Source organism: Coloeus monedula (assembly GCF_965178545.1).
Source record: "Coloeus monedula genome assembly, chromosome: 33".
NCBI lineage: Eukaryota > Metazoa > Chordata > Aves > Passeriformes > Corvidae > Coloeus > Coloeus monedula.
The window spans coordinates 2,425,895-2,448,061 of record NC_138813.1 but is presented as its reverse complement, the minus strand read 5'-3'; the positions used below and the strand labels follow the sequence as shown (position 1 = coordinate 2,448,061).

Below are 22,167 nucleotides of genomic sequence, written 5' to 3'. Positions count from 1 at the left end.
ATTTGGGGGAGATCCGGGGGTGTTTTTTTTGGGAAGTTTTGGGAGGTTTTTTCCGGGGTTTTTTTTGGGGTTTTTTTGGGGTTTTTTGGGGTGGGTTTGGGCTCTGGGGGTGTCACCTCCCCTCCCCTCCCCCAGAGCTGTTCCCGGACGCGCAGCTCAGCCCCCAGGTGGGTGCGGTCCCCTCCCCCCCCAAATGTCACCCCAATGTCACCCCCAGTGTCACCCCAGTGTCACCCCAATGTCACCCCAATGTCACCCCAATGTCACCCCAGTGTCACCCCCAGTGTCACCCCAATGTCACCCCAATGTCACCCCAATGTCACCCCAGTGTCACCCCAATGTCACCCCAATGTCACCCCAGTGTCACCCCCAGTGTCACCCCAATGTCACCCCAATGTCACCCCAATGTCACCCCAATGTCACCCCCAATGTCACCCCAATGTCACCCCAGTGTCACCCCCAGTGTCACCCCCAGTGTCACCCCAATGTCACCCCAATGTCACCCCAATGTCACCCCAGTGTCACCCCAATGTCACCCCAATGTCACCCCAGTGTCACCCCCAGTGTCACCCCAATGTCACCCCAATGTCACCCCAATGTCACCCCAATGTCACCCCCAATGTCACCCCAATGTCACCCCAGTGTCACCCCCAGTGTCACCCCAATGTCACCCCAATGTCACCCCAGTGTCACCCCCAGTGTCACCCCAATGTCACCCCAATGTCACCCCAATGTCACCCCAGTGTCACCCCAATGTCACCCCAATGTCACCCCAGTGTCACCCCCAGTGTCACCCCAATGTCACCCCAATGTCACCCCAATGTCACCCCAATGTCACCCCCAATGTCACCCCAATGTCACCCCCAGTGTCACCCCCAGTGTCACCCCAATGTCACCCCAATGTCACCCCAATGTCACCCCAATGTCACCCCAGTGTCACCCCAGTGTCACCCCCAATGTCACCCCCAGTGTCACCCCAGTGTCACCCCAATGTCACCCCAATGTCACCCCAATGTCACCCCAGTGTCACCCCAATGTCACCCCCAATGTCACCCCCAGTGTCACCCCAATGTCACCCCAGTGTCACCCCAGTGTCACCCCAATGTCACCCCAATGTCACCCCAGTGTCACCCCAATGTCACCCCCAATGTCACCCCCAGTGTCACCCCAGTGTCACCCCAATGTCACCCCAATGTCACCCCAATGTCACCCCAATGTCACCCCCAGTGTCACCCCCAGTGTCACCCCAATGTCACCCCAATGTCACCCCAGTGTCACCCCCAGTGTCACCCCCAATGTCACCCCAGTGTCACCCCAGTGTCACCCCAGTGTCACCCCAATGTCACCCCAATGTCACCCCCAGTGTCACCCCAATGTCACCCCAGTGTCACCCCCAATGTCACCCCCAATGTCACCCCCAATGTCACCCCAATGTCACCCCAGTGTCACCCCAATGTCACCCCAATGTCACCCCAATGTCACCCCCAGTGTCACCCCCAGTGCCACCCCAGTGTCACCCCCAATGTCACCCCAATGTCACCCCCAGTGTCACCCCAGTGTCACCCCAATGTCACCCCCAGTGTCACCCCAATGTCACCCCCAATGTCACCCCAATGTCACCCCAATGTCACCCCAGTGTCACCCCAATGTCACCCCAATGTCACCCCCGGTGTCACCCCAATGTCACCCCAATGTCACCCCAATGTCACCCCCGGTGTCACCCCAATGTCACCCCAATGTCACCCCAATGTCACCCCAATGTCACCCCAGTGTCACCCCAATGTCACCCCCAGTGTCACCCCAGTGTCACCCCAGTGCCACCCCAATGTCACCCCAGTGTCACCCCCAGTGTCACCCCAATGTCACCCCCGGTGTCACCCCAATGTCACCCCAATGTCACCCCCAGTGTCACCCCCAGTGTCACCCCAATGTCACCCCAATGTCACCCCAGTGTCACCCCCAGTGTCACCCCCAATGTCACCCCAGTGTCACCCCAGTGTCACCCCAGTGTCACCCCAATGTCACCCCAGTGTCACCCCAATGTCACCCCAATGTCACCCCCAGTGTCACCCCAATGTCACCCCAGTGTCACCCCCAATGTCACCCCCAATGTCACCCCCAATGTCACCCCAATGTCACCCCAGTGTCACCCCAATGTCACCCCAATGTCACCCCAATGTCACCCCCAGTGTCACCCCCAGTGCCACCCCAGTGTCACCCCCAATGTCACCCCAATGTCACCCCCAGTGTCACCCCAGTGTCACCCCAATGTCACCCCCAGTGTCACCCCAATGTCACCCCCAATGTCACCCCAATGTCACCCCAATGTCACCCCAGTGTCACCCCAATGTCACCCCAATGTCACCCCCAGTGTCACCCCAGTGTCACCCCAGTGTCACCCCAATGTCACCCCAGTGCCACCCCAATGTCACCCCAATGTCACCCCAGTGTCACCCCAGTGTCACCCCAATGTCACCCCAATGTCACCCCCGGTGTCACCCCAATGTCACCCCAATGTCACCCCAATGTCACCCCAATGTCACCCCAGTGTCACCCCAATGTCACCCCCAGTGTCACCCCAGTGTCACCCCAGTGCCACCCCAATGTCACCCCAGTGTCACCCCCAATGTCACCCCCAATGTCACCCCCGGTGTCACCCCAATGTCACCCCAATGTCACCCCCAATGTCACCCCAATGTCACCCCAATGTCACCCCAGTGTCACCCCAGTGCCACCCCAATGTCACCCCAGTGTCACCCCCAATGTCACCCCCAATGTCACCCCCGGTGTCACCCCAATGTCACCCCAATGTCACCCCCAATGTCACCCCAATGTCACCCCAATGTCACCCCAGTGTCACCCCCAGTGTCACCCCAATGTCACCCCAGTGCCACCCCAGTGCCACCCCAGTGCCACCCCAATGTCACCCCAATGTCACCCCCAGTGTCACCCCCAGTGTCACCCCAATGTCACCCCAATGTCACCCCAGTGTCACCCCAGTGTCACCCCAATGTCACCCCAGTGTCACCCCAATGTCACCCCAATGTCACCCCCAATGTCACCCCAGTGTCACCCCAGTGTCACCCCAATGTCACCCCAATGTCACCCCCAGTGTCACCCCCAGTGTCACCCCCAGTGTCACCCCAATGTCACCCCAATGTCACCCCCAGTGTCACCCCCAGTGTCACCCCCAGTGTCACCCCAATGTCACCCCAATGTCACCCCCAGTGTCACCCCCAGTGCCACCCCAATGTCACCCCAATGTCACCCCAGTGTCACCCCAATGTCACCCCCAATGTCACCCCAGTGTCACCCCAGTGTCACCCCCAGTGTCACCCCCAATGTCACCCCAATGTCACCCCAATGTCACCCCCAATGTCACCCCAGTGTCACCCCAGTGTCACCCCCAGTGTCACCCCAGTGTCACCCCAATGTCACCCCCAATGTCACCCCAATGTCACCCCAATGTCACCCCCAGTGTCACCCCAATGTCACCCCAGTGTCACCCCAGTGTCACCCCAATGTCACCCCAATGTCACCCCCAGTGTCACCCCAATGTCACCCCAGTGTCACCCCAGTGTCACCCCCAGTGTCACCCCAGTGTCACCCCAATGTCACCCCCAATGTCACCCCAATGTCACCCCAATGTCACCCCAATGTCACCCCAATGTCACCCCAATGTCACCCCAGTGTCACCCCCAATGTCACCCCAGTGTCACCCCAGTGTCACCCCCAATGTCACCCCAATGTCACCCCAGTGCCACCCCAATGTCACCCCAGTGTCACCCCCAATGTCACCCCAATGTCACCCCAGTGTCACCCCAATGTCACCCCAATGTCACCCCAGTGTCACCCCAGTGTCACCCCAATGTCACCCCAGTGTCACCCCCAATGTCACCCCAGTGCCACCCCAGTGTCACCCCAATGTCACCCCAATGTCACCCCAATGTCACCCCAGTGTCACCCCAATGTCACCCCAATGTCACCCCAATGTCACCCCAATGTCACCCCCAATGTCACCCCAATGTCACCCCAGTGTCACCCCAGTGTCACCCCAATGTCACCCCAATGTCACCCCAATGTCACCCCCAATGTCACCCCAATGTCACCCCAGTGTCACCCCCAGTGTCACCCCCAATGTCACCCCAATGTCACCCCAGTGTCACCCCCAATGTCACCCCCAATGTCACCCCAGTGTCACCCCAATGTCACCCCAATGTCACCCCAGTGTCACCCCAATGTCACCCCAATGTCACCCCCAGTGTCACCCCAGTGTCACCCCCAATGTCACCCCAATGTCACCCCAATGTCACCCCCAGTGCCACCCCAGTGTCACCCCAATGTCACCCCAGTGTCACCCCAGTGTCACCCCAATGTCACCCCAGTGTCACCCCAATGTCACCCCCAATGTCACCCCAATGTCACCCCAATGTCACCCCAATGTCACCCCCACTGTCACCCCAGTGTCACCCCCAGTGTCACCCCAATGTCACCCCAGTGTCACCCCAGTGTCACCCCCAGTGTCACCCCAGTGTCACCCCCAATGTCACCCCAATGTCACCCCAATGTCACCCCCAGTGCCACCCCAGTGTCACCCCAATGTCACCCCCAGTGCCACCCCAGTGTCACCCCAATGTCACCCCAGTGTCACCCCAATGTCACCCCCAATGTCACCCCAATGTCACCCCCAGTGCCACCCCAATGTCACCCCCAATGTCACCCCAATGTCACCCCAATGTCACCCCAATGTCACCCCCACTGTCACCCCAGTGTCACCCCAATGTCACCCCAATGTCACCCCAGTGTCACCCCCAGTGTCACCCCAGTGTCACCCCAATGTCACCCCAATGTCACCCCAGTGTCACCCCAGTGTCACCCCAGTGTCACCCCAATGTCACCCCCAATGTCACCCCAATGTCACCCCAATGTCACCCCAGTGTCACCCCCAGTGTCACCCCAGTGTCACCCCAATGTCACCCCCAATGTCACCCCAGTGCCACCCCAGTGTCACCCCAGTGTCACCCCAATGTCACCCCAATGTCACCCCCAATGTCACCCCAGTGTCACCCCCAGTGTCACCCCAATGTCACCCCCAGTGTCACCCCAGTATCACCCCAGTGTCACCCCAATGTCACCCCAATGTCACCCCAATGTCACCCCCAATGTCACCCCAATGTCACCCCAGTGCCACCCCAGTGTCACCCCAGTGTCACCCCAATGTCACCCCAATGTCACCCCAATGCCACCCCAGTGTCACCCCAATGTCACCCCAGTGTCACCCCAATGTCACCCCAATGTCACCCCAATGTCACCCCAGTGTCACCCCAATGTCACCCCAATGTCACCCCAATGTCACCCCAATGTCACCCCAGTGCCACCCCAGTGTCACCCCAATGTCACCCCAATGTCACCCCAATGTCACCCCAGTGCCACCCTCAGTCTCACCCCCCCGTTCCACCCCCCGGTGCCCCCGGTGCCCCCGCGCTGTCCCCGTCCCGCAGGACCCGGCGGGCCCCGGTGGCCCCGGTGGCCCCGAGGGGACCCGAGGCGGGGCCCGGGGCCAGGAGCAGGAGCCGGGGCGGCCCCGCAAGCGCAAGTGCGTGAACGGCTTCATCATGTTCTGCCGCGTGAACCGGCGCGAGTACATGAGGTGACACCTGCGGACACCTTGGGGACACCTGGGGACACTTGGGGACATCAGGGGACACCTGGGGACACTTGGGGACATCGGGGGACATCGGGGGACAGCTGGGGACAGCTGGGGACACCTGGGGACACTTGGGGACATCGGGGGACATCGGGGGACAGCTGGGGACAGCTGGGGACACCTGGGGACACTTGGGGACATCGGGGGACATCGGGGGACAGCTGGGGACACCTGGGGACACTTGGGGACACTTGGGGACACCTGGGGACAGCTGGGGACATCAGGGGACACTGGGGACAGCTGGGGACAGCTGGGGGACACCGGGGGGACATCAGGGGACACCTGGGGACACTCGGGAGTGGCTTCATCATGTTCTGCCGCGTGAACCGGCGCGAGTACATGAGGTGACACCTGGGGACACCTTGGGGACACCTGGGGACACTTGGGGACATCGGGGGGGGGCACTTGGGGACAGCTGGCGGGCACCTTGGGACATCAGGGGACACCTTGGGGACAGCTGGGGACACTTGGGGGCACCTGGGGACACTGGGGACACCTGGGGACATCAGGGACACCTTGGGGACACCTGGGGACACTTGGGGGCACCTGGGGACAGCGGGGGACAGCTGGGGACACTGGGGACACTCGGGGACATCGGGGGGACACCTGAGGACACTGGGGACAGGGGGATCTGGGGACATAGGGACACTTGGGGACACTTGGGGACACCAGGGGACACTTGGGGGCACCTGGGGACAGCGGGGGACACTGGGATGTGGGGACGGGGGGATTTGGGGACATGGGGACAGCAGGGGACACTTGGGGACATCGGGGGGACACCTGAGGACACTGGGGACACCTGCGGGCACCTGGGGATATCGGGGGACATCGGGGGGACACTGGGATGTGGGGATGGGGGATTTGGGGACATGGGGACACTGGGGGGACACTTGGGGACATCGGGGGACACTGGGATGTGGGGACGGGGGATTTGGGGCCACCAGGGGCCACCAGGGGGACACTGGGATGTGGGGACGGGGGATTTGGGGCCACCAGGGGCCACCAGGGGGACACTGGGATGTGGGGACGGGGGGATCTGGGGACATCGGGGGGCCACTTGGGGACATCGGGGGGACCCGGGGACAGCGGCACAGGGGGACCCCGAGGTGGGGGACGCTGGCGAGGGACACTCGGGGCCACCTCCGGGTGGCGGCGACCCCGCGGTGCCATCGCGGCGACCCCGCGGTGCCCTCGCGGTGCCAGCGCCAGCCCCGGGCTCACGTCCACGGCGGCCACGCGGGACCTGGCGCGGCTCTGGCGCAGCCTCGGCCCCGACGAGCGCCGCCCCTACTGGTGCGTACTGGTTTGTACTGGTTCGGTGCTGGGAGCCGCCGGGAGGGTTTTTTTTTTTTTTTTTTGGGGGGGGGGGTGTTTGGGATGTCCCCGCCGTGTCCCCGCAGCCGCCGCGCGCGGCGCTTCAGCCGCCAGCACGACCGGATGGTGCGGCCGGAGCGGGGCGGCGACAGCGACGGCGACAGCGACGGCGACAGCGGCGCGCCCCTGCGGGTCCTGCTGGCGGCGCACGCGAGGCCCGGGGACGGCGTGGGACAGCCCGGGGATGGCGTGTGACACCTTGGGGACAGCGTGGGACATCCTAGGGACGGTGTGTGACACTTTGGGGACAGCGTGAGACACCCCGGGGATGGCGTGTGACACTTTGGGGATGGAGTGTGACACCTTGGGGACAGCGTGTGACATCCTGGGGACGGTGTGTGACACTTTGGGGATGGAGTGTGACACTCTGGGGACAGCGTGGGACATCCTAGGGACGGTGTGTGACACTTTGGGGACAGCGTGTGACACTTTGGGGACAGCGTGAGACACCCCGGGGATGGCGTGTGACACTTTGGGGATGGAGTGGGACACTTTGGGGACAGCGTGGGACATCCTGGGGACGGTGTGTGACACTTTGGGGATGGAGTGTGACACTTTGGGGACAGCGTGGGACATCCTGGGGACGGTGTGTGACACTTTGGGGACAGCGTGTGACACTTTGGGGACGGTGTGTGGCACCCTGGGGACAGCGTGGGACATCCTGGGGACGGTGTGTGACACTTTGGGGACAGCGTGTGACACTTTGGGGACAGCGTGTGACACCCTGGGGACAGCGTGGGACACTTCGGGGACAGCGTGTGACACTCTGGGGACGGTGTGTGACACCCTGGGGACAGCGTGTGACACTTTGGGGACAGCGTGTGACACCCTGGGGACAGCCGGGTAGAGCCTGAGGACACCTTGGGGACAGCTTGGGGACAGCCTCGTGTCCCCTCCGGGGTGTCCCTGTCCCCATTTCGGTTCGTGTCCCCATCGTGTCCCAGTTCCTGTCGCCATCCCAGTTTGTGTTCCCATCGTGTCCCGGTTCTTGTCCCCAACGTGTCCCAGTTCCTGTCCCCATCCTGATTCGTGTCCCCACCATGTCCCCATCCCAATTCCTGTCCCCATCCCCGTCCCCATCCCTGTCCCCATTCCCGGGACTTTGGGAGGGGACACGCTGGGGACAGCGTGTGACACCCAGGGGATGGCGTGGGACACCCTGGGGACAGCCGGGTACAGCCTGGGGACACCTTGGGGACACCTTGGGGACAGCCTCGTGTCCCCTTCGGGGTGTCCCTGTCCCCATTTCGGTTCGTGTCCCCATCGTGTCCCAGTTCCTGTCCCCAGCCCAGTTTGTGTCCCCAACATGTCCCTGTCCCCGTCCCAGTTTGTGTCCCCGTCCCAGTTTGTGTCCCCATTGTGTCCCAGTTCTTGTCCCTGACATGTCCCAGTTCCTGTTCTCATCCCAGTTCCTGTCCCAGTTCCTGTCCCCATCCCAGTTTGTGTCCCCATCGTGTCCCAGTTCCTGTCCCCATCCCAGTTTGTGTCCCCATCGTGTCCCAGTTCCTGTCCCCATCCCAGTTTGCGTCCCCATCGTGTCCCAGTTCCTGTCCCTGACATGTCCCAGTTCCTGTCCCCATCCCAGTTTGCGTCCCCATCGTGTCCCAGTTCCTGTCCCCATCGTGTCCCAGTTCCTGTCCCCATCCCAGTTTGTGTCCCCATCGTGTCCCAGTTCCTGTCCCCATCCCAGTTTGCGTCCCCATCGTGTCCCAGTTCCTGTCCCCATTCCCGGGGCTTTGGGAGGGGACACCCTGGGGACACCCCGGGGACAGCGAGACTTTTGAGAGATTTGGGGACAATTGGAGGGGATTTGGGGACAATTGGGGGGATTTGGGGACAATTGGGGGGGATTTGGGACACAAAGATAACAATTGAGAGAGATTTGGGGACAATTGGGGGGGATTTGGGGACAACGGGAGGAATTTGGGGACAATTGGGGGGATTTGGGGACAATTGGGGGGATTTGGGGACAACGGGAGGGATTTGGGGACAATTGGGGGGATTTGGGACACAAATATGACAATCGAGAGAGATTTGGGGACAATTGGGGGGATTTGGGGACAATGAGAGAGATTTGGGGACACTTGGAGGGGATTTGGGAACAATGGGGGGATTTGGGAACAACTGGGGGGATTTTGGAGGTATTTGAGAGATTTGGGGACAATTGGGGGGGATTTTGGGGAAAATTGGGGGGGATTTGGGGACAATGAGAGAGATTTGGGGACAATTGGGGGATTTGGGGACACTTGGGGGGGATTTGGGGACACTTGGAGGGGATTTGAGGACAATGGGAGGGATTTGGGGACAATTGGGGGGGATTTGGGAACAATGAGAGAGATTTGGGGACAACTGAGAGATTTGGGGACAATTGGGGGGGATTTGGGAACAACGAGGGGGGATTTGGAGACATTTGAGAGATTTGGGGACAACTCAGAGATTTGGGGACAATTGGGGGGGATTTGGGACACAAAAATGACAATTGGGGGGGATTTGGGGACAATTGGGGGATTTTGGGAACAATGGGAGGGATTTGGGAACAACGAGGGGGGATTTGGAGACATTTGAGAGAGATTTGGGGACAATTGGGGGGATTTGGGGACAATTGGGGGATTTGGGGACACTTGGGGGGGATTTGGGGACAATTGGAGGGGATTTGGGGACAATTGGGGGGGATTTGGGGACAACGAGGTTTGGGGGCAACGCCGGGGGGTGGCGACACCAAAAATGTCCTTTTTTTGTCTCTTTTTTGGTGCCATTTTTCGGCCCCTCCCCCCCCTCCGGGACACCTCAGCTCTTTCCAAAATCTTTTATTGCCGCCCCTCCCCCACTTTCCCCCTCCCCTCCCCCACCGCGCCCCCCCCCCCCAAAAAAAACCACCAAATAAATAGCCAAGAAAATTCCGTTAAAAAGGGGAATTTCGGGAAAATTCGGGGAATTTCGGGGGGGTTTTTGGGAATTTGGGGGGCGGGGGGAGGGGACACGGCACCCGATTATCACACGGTGATAAGGCAGCGGTGACAGCCCCGGATTGTGGGGGGTTTTTAGGGGATTTTGGGGGTTTTTAGGGGATTTTGGGGAGGTTTTGGCTGTACAACTTTACAAAGCGGGGGGGAATCCCAAAATTTGGGGGAAAATCCCAAAAATTTGGGGGGGGGGGGGGGAATCCCAAAAAACGGGGGGAGGGGAAATGGGGAAAATCCCAAAAAAGAGGGAGAAAAAAATCCCAAATTTGGGGAGAAAAAATCCCAGAATTTGGAGGAGAAAAATACCCAAAATTTGGGATTTACCCACAGGAGGGAAATCCCCAAAATTGTGGGAAAATCCCAAAAACTGGGGGAGGAAATCCCAAATATTGGGGGGGAAAAAAGCCCAAAACTTGGAGGGGAAAAAAATCCCCCCAAAATTTGGGGGGAAATCCCAGAAAATGGGAGGGAAAAAATCCCAAAAAATGGGGGGAAAAAAATCCCAAATTTGGGGGGAAAAAATCCCAAAAACTGGGGGGGGGAGGGGGGGCGGGGAAATCCCAAAATTTGGGGGGAAAAATCCCAAAAATTGGAGAAAAAAACTCCCCAAAATTTGGGATTTATCCAGGAGAAAATTCCCGAAATCTGGGATTTCTCCGGGGGGGGGGGGGGGGGGGGAAGGGGGGGATTCCTAAAAAAAAGAAATTGGGGGTAAATCCCAAAACTTGGGGGAAAAAAATCTCCTAAAAATTATGGGGAAACTCTAAAAATTGAGATTCATCCAGGAGGGAAAAATCCCCAAAATTTGGGATTTATTCAGGGATGAAAAATCCTAAAAACTGGGGGGAAATCCCCAAAATTTGGGATTTATCTGAGGGAAAAAATCCTAAAAATTGGGGGGAGGAAAATCCCCAAAATTTCGGATTTATCCAGAGAAAAAATCCTAAAAACTGGGGGGATAATCCTAAAAACTGGGGTTTATCTAGCGGAAAATATCCCAAAAATTGGGGGCAAAATCCCCAAAATTTGGGATTTATTCAGGGATGAAAAATCCTAAAAATTGGGGGGAAATCCCCAAAATTTGGGATTTATCCGAGGGAAAAAATCTTAAAAATTGGGGGGAAGAAAATCCCCAAAATTTGGGATTTATCCAGAGAAGAAATCCTAAAAACTGGGGGGATAATCCTAAAAATTGGGGTTTATCTAGCAGAAAATATCCCAAAAATTGGAGGCAAAATCCCCAAAATTTGGGATTTGTCCGAGGGAAAAAAAATCCTAAAAATTGGGGTTTATCTGAGCAAAAAAAAAATCCTAAAACTTGTGGGGAAAATCCCCAAAATTTGGGAGAGGGGGGAAAAAAAAAAAAAAAAAAAAAAAATTCCTAAAATTTGGGATTTTACCCGGAGGGAAAAAAATCCCCCAAATTGTCCCAAATTTGTCCCAAATTTGAGGGAGGGGACGGGAATTGTCCCTCCAGGTGCCACCCCCTGTCCCTGGAGGTGCCACCAGGGGCCACCTCAGCTGTGCCACCGTGGGCAGGGCGAGGTGACCGAGGCCACCAGGGGCCACCAGGAGCCACCAGGGGCCACCAGGGGCCACCAGGGGCCACCTCAGCTGTGCCACCCCTGTCCCTGGAGGTGACCAAGGGGTGACCAAGGCCACCAGGTGCCACCAGGGGCCACCAGGGGCCACCTCAGCTGTGCCACCCCTGTCCCTGGAGGTGACCGAGGCCACCAGGTGCCACCAGGGGCCACCAACACCCAGAGAAACCGATGTCACCGTGGTGCCACCTCCTGTCCCGCTGCCGCGCTGTGACCGGACATCCCGGGCACTCTGACCGGCCGGCCGTGGGCACTGGGACCGGCTGTCCGTGGGCACTGGGACCGGACATCCCAGGCACTATGACCAGCTGTCCATGGGCACTGTGACCGGCTGTCTGTGGGCACTGTGACCGGCTGTCCGTGGGCACTGGGACCGGCCGGCCGTGGGCACTGGGACCGGCCGGCCGTGGGCACTGGGACCAGCTGTCCATGGGCACTCTGACCGGCCATGCCCGGGCGCTGTGACCAGCTGTCCGTGGGCACTGTGACCGGACATCCCAGGCACTGTGACCGGCTGTCCGTGGGCACCGTGACCGGCTGTCCGTGGGCACCGTGACCGGCTGTCCGTGGGCACTGTGACCGGCTGTCTGTGGGCACTGTGACCAGCTGTCCGTGGGCACCGTGACCGGCTGTCCGTGGGCACTGGGACCAGCTGTCCGTGGGCACTGGGACCAGCTGTCCGTGGGCACTGTGACTGGACATCCCAGGCACTGTGACCAGCTGTCCATGGGCACTGTGACCGGCTGTCCGTGGGCACTGTGACTGGCCATGCCCGGGCACTATGACCAGCTGTCCGTGGGCACTCTGACCGGCCATGCCCGGGCGCTGTGACCGGCTGTCCATGGGCACTATGACCAGCTGTCCATGGGCACTGGGACCGGCCATCCCGGGCGCTCTGACCGGCCATCCCGGGCGCTGTGACCAGCAGTCTGTGGGCACTATGACCAGCAGTCTGTGGGCACTATGACCAGCTGTCCATGGGCACTCTGACCGGCCATCCCGGGCGCTCTGACCAGCAGTCTGTGGGCACTATGACCAGCTGTCCATGGGCGCTCTGACCGGCCATCCCGGGCACTATGACCAGCAGTCTGTGGGCACTGTGACCAGCTGTCCATGGGCACTGTGACCGGCCATCCCGGGCGCTGTGACCAGCAGTCTGTGGGCACTATGACCAGCAGTCTGTGGGCACTATGACCAGCTGTCCATGGGCGCTCTGACCGGCCATCCCGGGCACTGTGACCAGTTGTCCATGGGCGCTCTGACCGGCCATCCCGGGCACTATGACCAGCTGTCCATGGGCGCTCTGACCGGCCATCCCGGGCACTCTGACCGGCCATCCCGGCCATGCCGGCCGTCCGCGGGTGCCCGCGGGGTCACACGAAGACCTTGGCCAGGGCGTCGGCGCCGGCGCTGGCGCTGAGGGCGCGGCGCGGGTGGAAGGCCACGGCCAGCACGGCCTCCTCGTGCTTGCGGCGGTGCGCGGGCAGCTCCTGCACGCAGGCGCGGTGACACAGGTGCCACAGGCGCAGGGAACAGTCGTGACCTGGGGACAGAGGGGACACTGGGGACACTGGGGACACTGGGGACACTGGGGACATTGGGGTGACACAGGGACACTGGGGACACTGGGGACACTGGGGACACTGGGGTGACACAGGTGCCACAGGCGCAGCGAGCAGTCGTGACCTGGGGACATTGGGGACACTGGGGTGACACAGGGGACACTGGGGGGGACACTGGGGACACTGGGGACAGAGGGGACACTGGGGACACTGGGGATACTGGGGTGACACAGGTGCCACAGGCGCAGGGAACAGTCGTGACCTGGGGACAGAGGGGACACTGGGGACACTGGGGACACTGGGGACACTGGGGACACTGGGGGGACACTGGGGTGACACTGGGGACACTGGGGACACGCCTGGGGATGTGGGCACAGGTGACAATGACAATGGCAGTGACAGCGGTCACTCAGGGTCACTCAGAGGTCACTCAGTGGTTACTCAGGGTCACTCTGCAGTCACTCAGTGGTCACTCAGCGGTCACTCAGCAGTCACTCAGCGGTCACTCAGGGGTCACCCAGTGGTCACTCAGGGGTCACTCAGCCATCATCCAGCGGTCACTCAGGGGTCACTCTGCAGTCACGCAGCGGTCACTCAGCGGTCACTCAGCAGTCACTCAGGGGTCACTCAGCAGTCACTCAGCAGTCACTCAGAGGTCACCCAGTGGTCACTCAGGGTCACTCAGCAGTCAGTCAGGGTCACTCAGGGGTCACCCAGCGGTCACTCAGCCGTCACCCAGCGGTCACCCAGCGGTCACTCAGCGGTCACTCAGCGGTCACTCTGCAGTCACTCAGGGGTCACTCTGCAGTCACTCAGCCGTCACCCAGCGGTCACTCAGGGGTCACCCAGCGGTCACCCAGCGGTCACCCAGCGGTCACTCTGCGGTCACTCAGGGGTCACTCTGCAGTCACTCAGCGGTCACCCAGCGGTCACCCAGCGGTCACTCACTGCCGGACAGCAGGAAGGCGCCGCCGGGGTCCAGCGCCAGGCAGGTGACCGCGTCCAGGTGCGCCACCATCGAGTGCACGACCTTACCTGCGGAGGGGGCGGGGCCACGGAGGGGGGGCGGGGTCAGGGGGGCGTGGCCAGAGCGGCCCCGCCCCCTCCCCGCCTCCTTTGAGCCCCCATTATGCTAATTAACCCCTAATTACCCCCTAATTACCCCTAACGAAGCCCCACAGCTGCCCGGCGTTAACCCAAGCTCGTTCTCCTAACGAAGCTCCTCCCCCTCATTACCATAAATAAGCCCCTCCTCTCATTATCCCATTAAAACGCTCCTCGTTAAGTTAATTAACCCCTCCCCTAATTAGCCCCCCTCACCGGCGCGGTTGGGTCATGAAGCCCCCCAAATAATCCTAATTAAGGCCTCCTCGTTAAGCCGATCAAGCCCCATCTCATTGGCCTAATTAAGCCCTCCAATTAAGTTAATTAGTTGCCTTAATTAACCTCTGCCCCCCACCATCACCTGTCCCGTTGTCCAGGGAGCCCCCCCCACCCATTAAGGTAATTAAGTCCCCTAATTAAGCCTCTAATTACCCCAATTAACCCCCCCACCTTCATGGTTGTCCAGGGACACCCCCCCCCACTTACCCCAATTAACCCTCAATCAGCCCCCTAATTAACTTTCTAATCACCCCAATCAACCCTTAATTAACCCCAAATCAAGCTAATTAACCCCCAATTACTCCAATTAACGTGATAATCGCTCTAGTGCCCCCTAATTACACCCATTAACCCCTAATTACCCCCTAATTAAGCTAACTAACCTCCTAGCTACCCCTAATTACATTGATTAACCCCTAATTACCCCCTAATTAAGCTATCTAACCTCCTAGCTACCCCTAATTACATTGATTAACCCCTAATTACCACATAATTAAGCTAACTAACCTCCTAGCTACCCCCAATTACAATGATTAACCCCTAATTAGCCCCAATTAAGCTAACGAACCTCCTAGCTACCCCCTAACTACACTAATTAGCCCCCAATTACCCCCTAATTACCCCCTAATTAATCTATCTAGCCTCCTAGCTACCCCCAATTACATTGATTAACCCCTAATTGCCTCCTAATTAACCTAACTAACCTCCTAGCTACCCCTACTTACATTAACTCCTAATTGCCTCCTAATTAACCTAACCTCCTAGCTACCCCTAATTACATTGATTAACCCCTAATTACCGCCTAATTAAACTAACTAATCTCCTAGCTCCCCCCAAACTACACTAATTAGCCCCTAATTAAGCTATCTAGCCTCTTAGCTACCCCTAATTACATTGATTAACCCCCAATTAACCCCTAATTAAGCTATCGAACCTCCTAGCTACTCCTAATTACATTGATTAACCCCTAATTACCGCCTAATTAAACTATCTAACCTCCTAGCTGCCCCTAACTACAGTAATTAGCCCCTAATTACCCCCTAATTAAGCTATCTAGCCTCTTAGCTACCCCCTAACTACACTGATTAACACCTAATTACCCCCTAATTAAGCTATCTATGCTCCTAGCTACCCCTAATTACATTGACTAACCCCTAATTACCCCCTAATTAAGCTATCTAACCTCCTAGCTACCCCCTAACTACATTGATTAACCCCTAATGACCACCTAACTAAGCTAACTAACCTCCTAGCTGCCCCTAATTACACTGATTAACCCCTAATTACCCCCTAATTAAGCTATCTAGCCTCTTAGCTACCCCTAATTACATTGATTAACACCTAATTACCCCCTAATTAAGCTATCTAACCTCCTAGCTACCCCCTAACTACATTGATTAACCCCTAATGACCACCTAACTAAGCTAACTAACCTCCTAGCTGCCCCTAATTACACTGATTAACCCCTAATTACCCCCTAATTAAGCTATCTAGCCTCTTAGCTACCCCTAATTACATTGATTAACACCTAATTACCCCCTAATTAAGCTATCTATGCTCCTACCTACCCCTAATTACATTGACTAACCCCTAATTACCCCCTAATTAAGCTATCGAACCTCCTAGCTACCCCCTAACTACACTGATTAACCCCTAATGACCACCTAATTAAGCTAACGAACCTCCTAGCTCTCCCTAATTGCGCTCATTAGCCCCTAATTACCCCCAATTAAGCTCGTGGAGCCCCACCGGTGCGGTTGTCCAGGTAGCGGATGGCGCGGTCATCGCTGGCCGTGATGGTCAGCGGCTGCGAGGGGTGAGTGACCACCTGGTTCACCTGGGCCGAGCCACCTGCGGGGACAGCGGGGGGGTCAGGGGACACTCGGGGACACCTGGGGACACCTGGGGACATCTGGGGACACTCAGGGACACCTGGGGACACTCGGGGACAGCGGGGGGGGGTCAGGGGACACTCGGGGACACCTGGGGACACTCGGGGACAGCGGGGGGGTCAGGGGACACCTGGGGACACTCGGGGACAGCGGGGCACATCTGGGGACACCTGGGGACATCTGGGGACATCAGGGGACAGCTGGGGGACAGCGGGGGGGTCAGGGGACACTTGGGGACACCTGGGGACAGCAGGGGGTCAGGGGACAGCGGGGGACACTTGGGGACATCTGGGGACACCTGGGGACACTCGGGGACAGCAGGGGGGTCAGGGGACAGCGGGGGACACTTGGGGACATCTGGGGACAGCGGGGGACACACTTGGACACCTGGGGACATCTGGGGACACTCGGGGACAGCGGGGGGGTCAGGGGACACCAGGGGACACTCGGGGACACTCGGGGACAGCGGGGGGGTCAGGGGACAGCGGGGGGCCAGGGGACACTCAGGGACACCTGGGGACACCTGGGGACATCTGGGGACACCTGGGGACACCTGGGGACATCTGGGGACAGCGGGGGGTCAGGGGACAGCGGGGGACACTTGGGGACACTTGGGGACAGCGGGGGACACTTGGGGACAGCGGGGGGGTCAGGGGACAGCGGGGGACACTTGGGGACAGCGGGGGACACTTGGGGACAGCGGGGGACACACCTGGACACTTGGGGACATCTGGGGACATCAGGGGGGTCAGGGGACACCTGGGGACATCTGGGGACACCTGGGGGGGGTCAGGGGACAGCAGGGGACACTCGGGAACACCTAGGGATACTTGGGGACACTTGGGGACAGCGGGGGGGTAGGGGACAGCGGGGGACACTTGGGGACACCTGGGGACATCTGGGGACACCTGGGGACATCAGGGGACAGCTGGGGGACAGCGGGGGGGTCAGGGGACAGCGGGGGACACCTGGGGACAGCGGGGGACACACCTGGACCCTTAGGGACACCTGGGGACATCTGGGGACACTCGGGGACAGCGGGGGGGTCAGGGGACAGCGGGGGACACTTGGGGACACTTGGGGACACCTGGGGACACCTGGGGACACCTGGGGACATCTGGGGACACTTGGGGACACCTGGGGACATCTGGGGACACTCGGGGACACTCGGGGACACCTGGGAACAGCAAGGGGGGTCAGGGGACAGCGGGGGGGTCAGGGGACACTCGGGGACACCTGGGGACAGCGGGGACACACCTGGACACTTGGGGAGACCTGGGAGACACCTGGGGACACTTGGGGACACACCTGGGGACATCTGGGGACAGTGGGGGGGTCAGGGGACACCTGGGGACATCTGGGGACACTCGGGGACAGCGGGGGGGTCAGGGGACAGCGGGGGACACTTGGGGACAGCGGGGGACACACCTGGACACTTGGGGACATCTGGGGACATCAGGGGACAGCGGGGGGGTCAGGGGACACCTGGGGACATCTGGGGACACCTGGGGGGGGTCAGGGGACAGCAGGGGACACTCGGGAACACCTAGGGACACTTGGGGACACTTGGGGACAGCGGGGGGGTCAGGGGACAGCGGGGGACACTTGGGGACACCTGGGGACATCTGGGGACACTTGGGGACACTTGGGGACACCTGGGGACACTCGGGGACACTCGGGGACACCTGGGAACAGCAAGGGGGGTCAGGGGACAGCAGGGGGGTCAGAGGACACTCGGGGACACCTGGGGACAGCGGGGGACACACCTGGACACTTGGGGACACCTGGGGGGGTCTGGGGACACCTGGGGACACCTGGGGACACTCGGGGACAGCAGAGGGGTCAGGGGACAGCGGGGGACACTTGGGGACACCTGGGGACAGTGGGGGGGGTCAGGGGACACTCGGGGATGGGGGGGGGTCAGGGGACAGCTGGGGACACTTGGGGACACCTGGGGACATCTGGGGACATCTGGGACACTCGGGGACAGCGGGGGGGTCAGGGGACAGCGGGGGACACTTGGGGGCACCTGGGGACATCTGGGACACTCGGGGACAGCGGGGGGGGGGGTCAGGGGACAGCAGGGGACACCTGGGAGACACCTGGGGACATCTGGGGACAGTGGGGGGGTCAGGGGACACCTGGGGACATCTGGGGACACTCGGGGACAGCGGGGGGGGTCAGGGGACAGCGGGGGACACTCGGGGACATCTGGGGACATCAGGCAGTCAGGGGACATCTGGGGACACCTGGGGACAGTGGGGGGTCAGGGGACACTCGGGGACATCGTGGGACCCTTGGGGACATCGAGGGGGTCAGGGGACACTCGGGGACAAGGGGAGGGTTCAGGTGGCCCTTGGTGACCCTTGGGGACATTGGAAGGGTTCAGGTGGCCCTTGGGGACCCTTGGGGACAGTGGGAGGGTTCAGGTGGCCCTTGGTGACCCTTGGGGACAGTGGGAGGGTTCAGGTGACCTTTGGGGACAGTTGGGGACATGGGCAGGGTCAGGTGACCCTTGGTGACCCCAGGTGACCCTTGGGGACATTGTGGGGGGTTCAGGTGACCTTTGGTAACCCCAGGTGACCCTTGGGGACAGTGGGAGGGTTCAGGTGACCTTTGGGGACAGTTGGGGACAGTGGGAGGGTTCAGGTGGCCCTTGGGGACAGTTGGGGACAGTTGGGGACAGTCACTCACCGCCGTTGGGGGACACCAGGGTGGCCTTGGTGGCCTCGAGGTCGTAGAGGACGGTGGCGCCCGAGCGGAAGCCGGCCACCAGCTGGGACGGGTGGGTGGCCACGAACGTCACCGAGGTGGGGACACCGTGCTCTGCGAGGGGACAGCGGGACACTGAGGGGACACTGAGGGGACACTGAGGGGACACTGAGGGGACAGGAGTGACCCTCCAGGTGTCCCCCTTGTCCCCAGCTGTGTCCCCAGGCCACCCAGGTGTCCCCCCAGGTCACTCAGGTGTCCCCAGGTGTGTCCCCAGCTCACCCAGGTGTGTCCCCATTGTCCCCAGCTGTGTCCCCCCCAGGTGTGTCCCCCATGTCCCCAGGTGTCCCCCCAGGTCACTCAGGTGACCCCAGGTGTGTCCCCGAAGTGTCCAGGTGTGTCCCCAGGTGACCCAGGTGTCCCCAGGTGTGTCCCCTTGTCCCCAGGCCACCCAGGTGTCCCCAGCTGTCCCCAGGTGTGTCCCCATTGTCCCCAAGTGTCCCCCCAGGTCACTCAGGTGACCCCAGGGGTGTCCCCAGGTGTGTCCCCCTTGTCCCCAGGTGTCCCCAGGTGTGTCCCCCTTGTCCCCAGCTCACTCAGCTGTCCCCAGGTGTCCCCCCAGCTCACCCAGGTGTCCCCAGGTGTGTCCCCAGCTCACCCAGGTGTGTCCCCCATGTCCCCAGGTGTCCCCAGGTGTCCCCCCAGGTGTGTCCCCCTTGTCCCCAGCTGTCCCCAGGTGTGTCCCCAGGTGTGTCCCCCATGTCCCCAGCTGTCCCCAGGTGTGTCCCTGCTCACCCAGGTGTGTCCCCCATGTCCCCAGGTGTCCCCAGCTGTGTCCCTGCTCACCCAGGTGTGTCCCCCTTGTCCCCAGGTGTCCCCAGGTGTGTCCCCCTTGTCCCCAGCTGTCCCCAGGTGTGTCCCCGCTCACCCAGGTGTGTCCCCCTTGTCCCCAGCTGTGTCCCCAGGTGTGTCCCCCATGTCCCCAGCTGTCCCCAGGTGTGTCCCCGCTCACCCAGGTGTGTCCCCCTTGTCCCCAGCTGTCCCCAGGTGTCCCCCCCATGTCCCCAGCTGTCCCCCAGGTGTGTCCCCGCTCACCTTTGTGCCCGTCCAGGACGCTCAGGCAGCTCCCGGCGCTGCCGGCGCGGCCGCGGGGCTCCCAGAGGCGCACGGTGCCGTCGGCCGAGCAGGAGGCCAGGCAGCGCCCGGCGCCATCGAACGCCAGGCCCCACACGGCGTCGCCGTGGCCCTCGAGGACGCCCCGCAGCACCCCCGGGTCTGGGGACAGCCCCGCCCGGGACAGCGTCGGGGACAGCGGGGACACCCCGGGCTGTCCCCAGTGCCACCATGGCCCGGGTGGCCCCCACAGTGTCCCCACAGTGTCCCCAGTGCCACCACCATAGCCCTGGTGGCCCCCAGAGGGTCCCCAGTGCCACCACCATGGCCCTGGTGGCCCCCACAGTGTCCCCAGAGTGTCCCCAGTGCCACCACCATAGCCCTGGTGGCCCCCACAGTGTCCCCAGTGCCACCACACCCACAGTGTCCCCAGAGGGTCCCCAGAGGGTCCCCAGTGCCACCACACCCACAGTGTCCCCAGAGGGTCCCCAGTGCCACCACCATGGCCCTGGTGGCCCCCACAGTGTCCCCACAGTGTCCCCAGAGTGTCCATAGTGCCACCACCATAGCCCTGGTGGCCCCCAGAGGGTCCCCAGAGTGTCCCCAGTGCCACCACACCCACAGTGTCCCCAGAGGGTCCCCAGAGGGTCCCCAGTGCCACCACACCCGCAGTGTCCCCAGAGTGTCCCCAGTGCCACCACACCCACAGTGTCCCCAGAGGGTCCCCAGTGCCACCACCATGGCCCTGGTGGCCCCTACAGTGTCCCCAGAGTGTCCCCAGAGTGTCCCCAGTGCCACCACCATAGCCCTGGTGGCCCCCAGAGAGTCCCCAGAGGGTCCCCAGTGCCACCATGGCCTGGGTGGCCCCCACAGTGTCCCCAGAGGGTCCCCAGAGGGTCCCCAGTGCCACCACCATAGCCCTGGTGGCCCCCAGAGTGTCCCCAGTGCCACCATAGCCCTGGTGGTCCCCACAGTGTCCCCAGTGCCACCACACCCGCAGTGTCCCCAGAGGGTCCCCAGTGCCACCACACCCGCAGTGTCCCCAGAGGGTCCCCAGTGCCACCACACCCGCAGTGTCCCCAGAGGGTCCCCAGTGCCACCACCATGGCCCTGGTGGCCCCCCCAGTGTCCCCAGAGGGTCCCCAGAGTGTCCCCAGTGCCACCATGGCCCTGGTGGCCCCCACAGTGTCCCCAGAGGGTCCCCAGTGCCACCACACCCACAGTGTCCCCAGAGGGTCCCCAGTGCCACCACCATGGCCCTGGTGGTCCCCACAGGGTCCCCAGTGCCACCACACCCACAGTGTCCCCACAGTGTCCCCAGTGCCACCACACCCGCAGTGTCCCCAGAGGGTCCCCAGTGCCACCACACCCACAGTGTCCCCAGAGGGTCCCCAGAGTGTCCCCAGTGCCACCATGGCCCTGGTGGCCCCCACAGTGTCCCCAGAGGGTCCCCAGTGCCACCACACCCACAGTGTCCCCAGAGGGTCCCCAGAGGGTCCCCAGTGCCACCACCATAGCCCTGGTGGCCCCCACAGTGTCCCCAGTGCCACCATAGCCCTGGTGGTCCCCACAGGGTCCCCAGTGCCACCACACCCGCAGTGTCCCCAGAGGGTCCCCAGTGCCACCATGGCCCGGGTGGCCCCCACAGTGTCCCCACAGTGTCCCCAGTGCCACCATGGCCCTGGCACCCCCCTGATGTCCCTAAAGTGTCCCCAGTGCCACCACACCCCCAGTGCCCCTGAGTGTCCCTGGTGTCCCTGGTGCCACCTCACCCCCGGTGTCCCCCTGATGTCCCCAAGTGTCCCTGGTGCCACCACACCCCTGGTGTCCCTCCGGTGTCCCCAAGTGTCCCCGGTGTCC

General features: G+C 61.2%; 1 protein-coding gene across 1 annotated transcript in view; it reads right to left on the bottom strand.

Moving 5' to 3' along the window:
• Window positions 1-9,960: 9,960 nt before the first annotated feature.
• STRN4 (striatin 4) overlaps window positions 9,961-22,167 on the bottom strand; it is a gene marked incomplete at its 5' end in the record, with an annotated part of 40,284 nt that continues 28,077 nt past the window's right edge. The window contains 5 exons of the mRNA XM_082299664.1: window positions 9,961-13,188; window positions 14,156-14,242; window positions 16,340-16,441; window positions 19,177-19,308; window positions 20,290-20,469. Coding sequence (XP_082155790.1) covers window positions 13,019-13,188; window positions 14,156-14,242; window positions 16,340-16,441; window positions 19,177-19,308; window positions 20,290-20,469 — 671 coding nt within the window. The 3' untranslated portion in view covers window positions 9,961-13,018. The remainder of the gene's footprint in view (window positions 13,189-14,155; window positions 14,243-16,339; window positions 16,442-19,176; window positions 19,309-20,289; window positions 20,470-22,167) is intronic.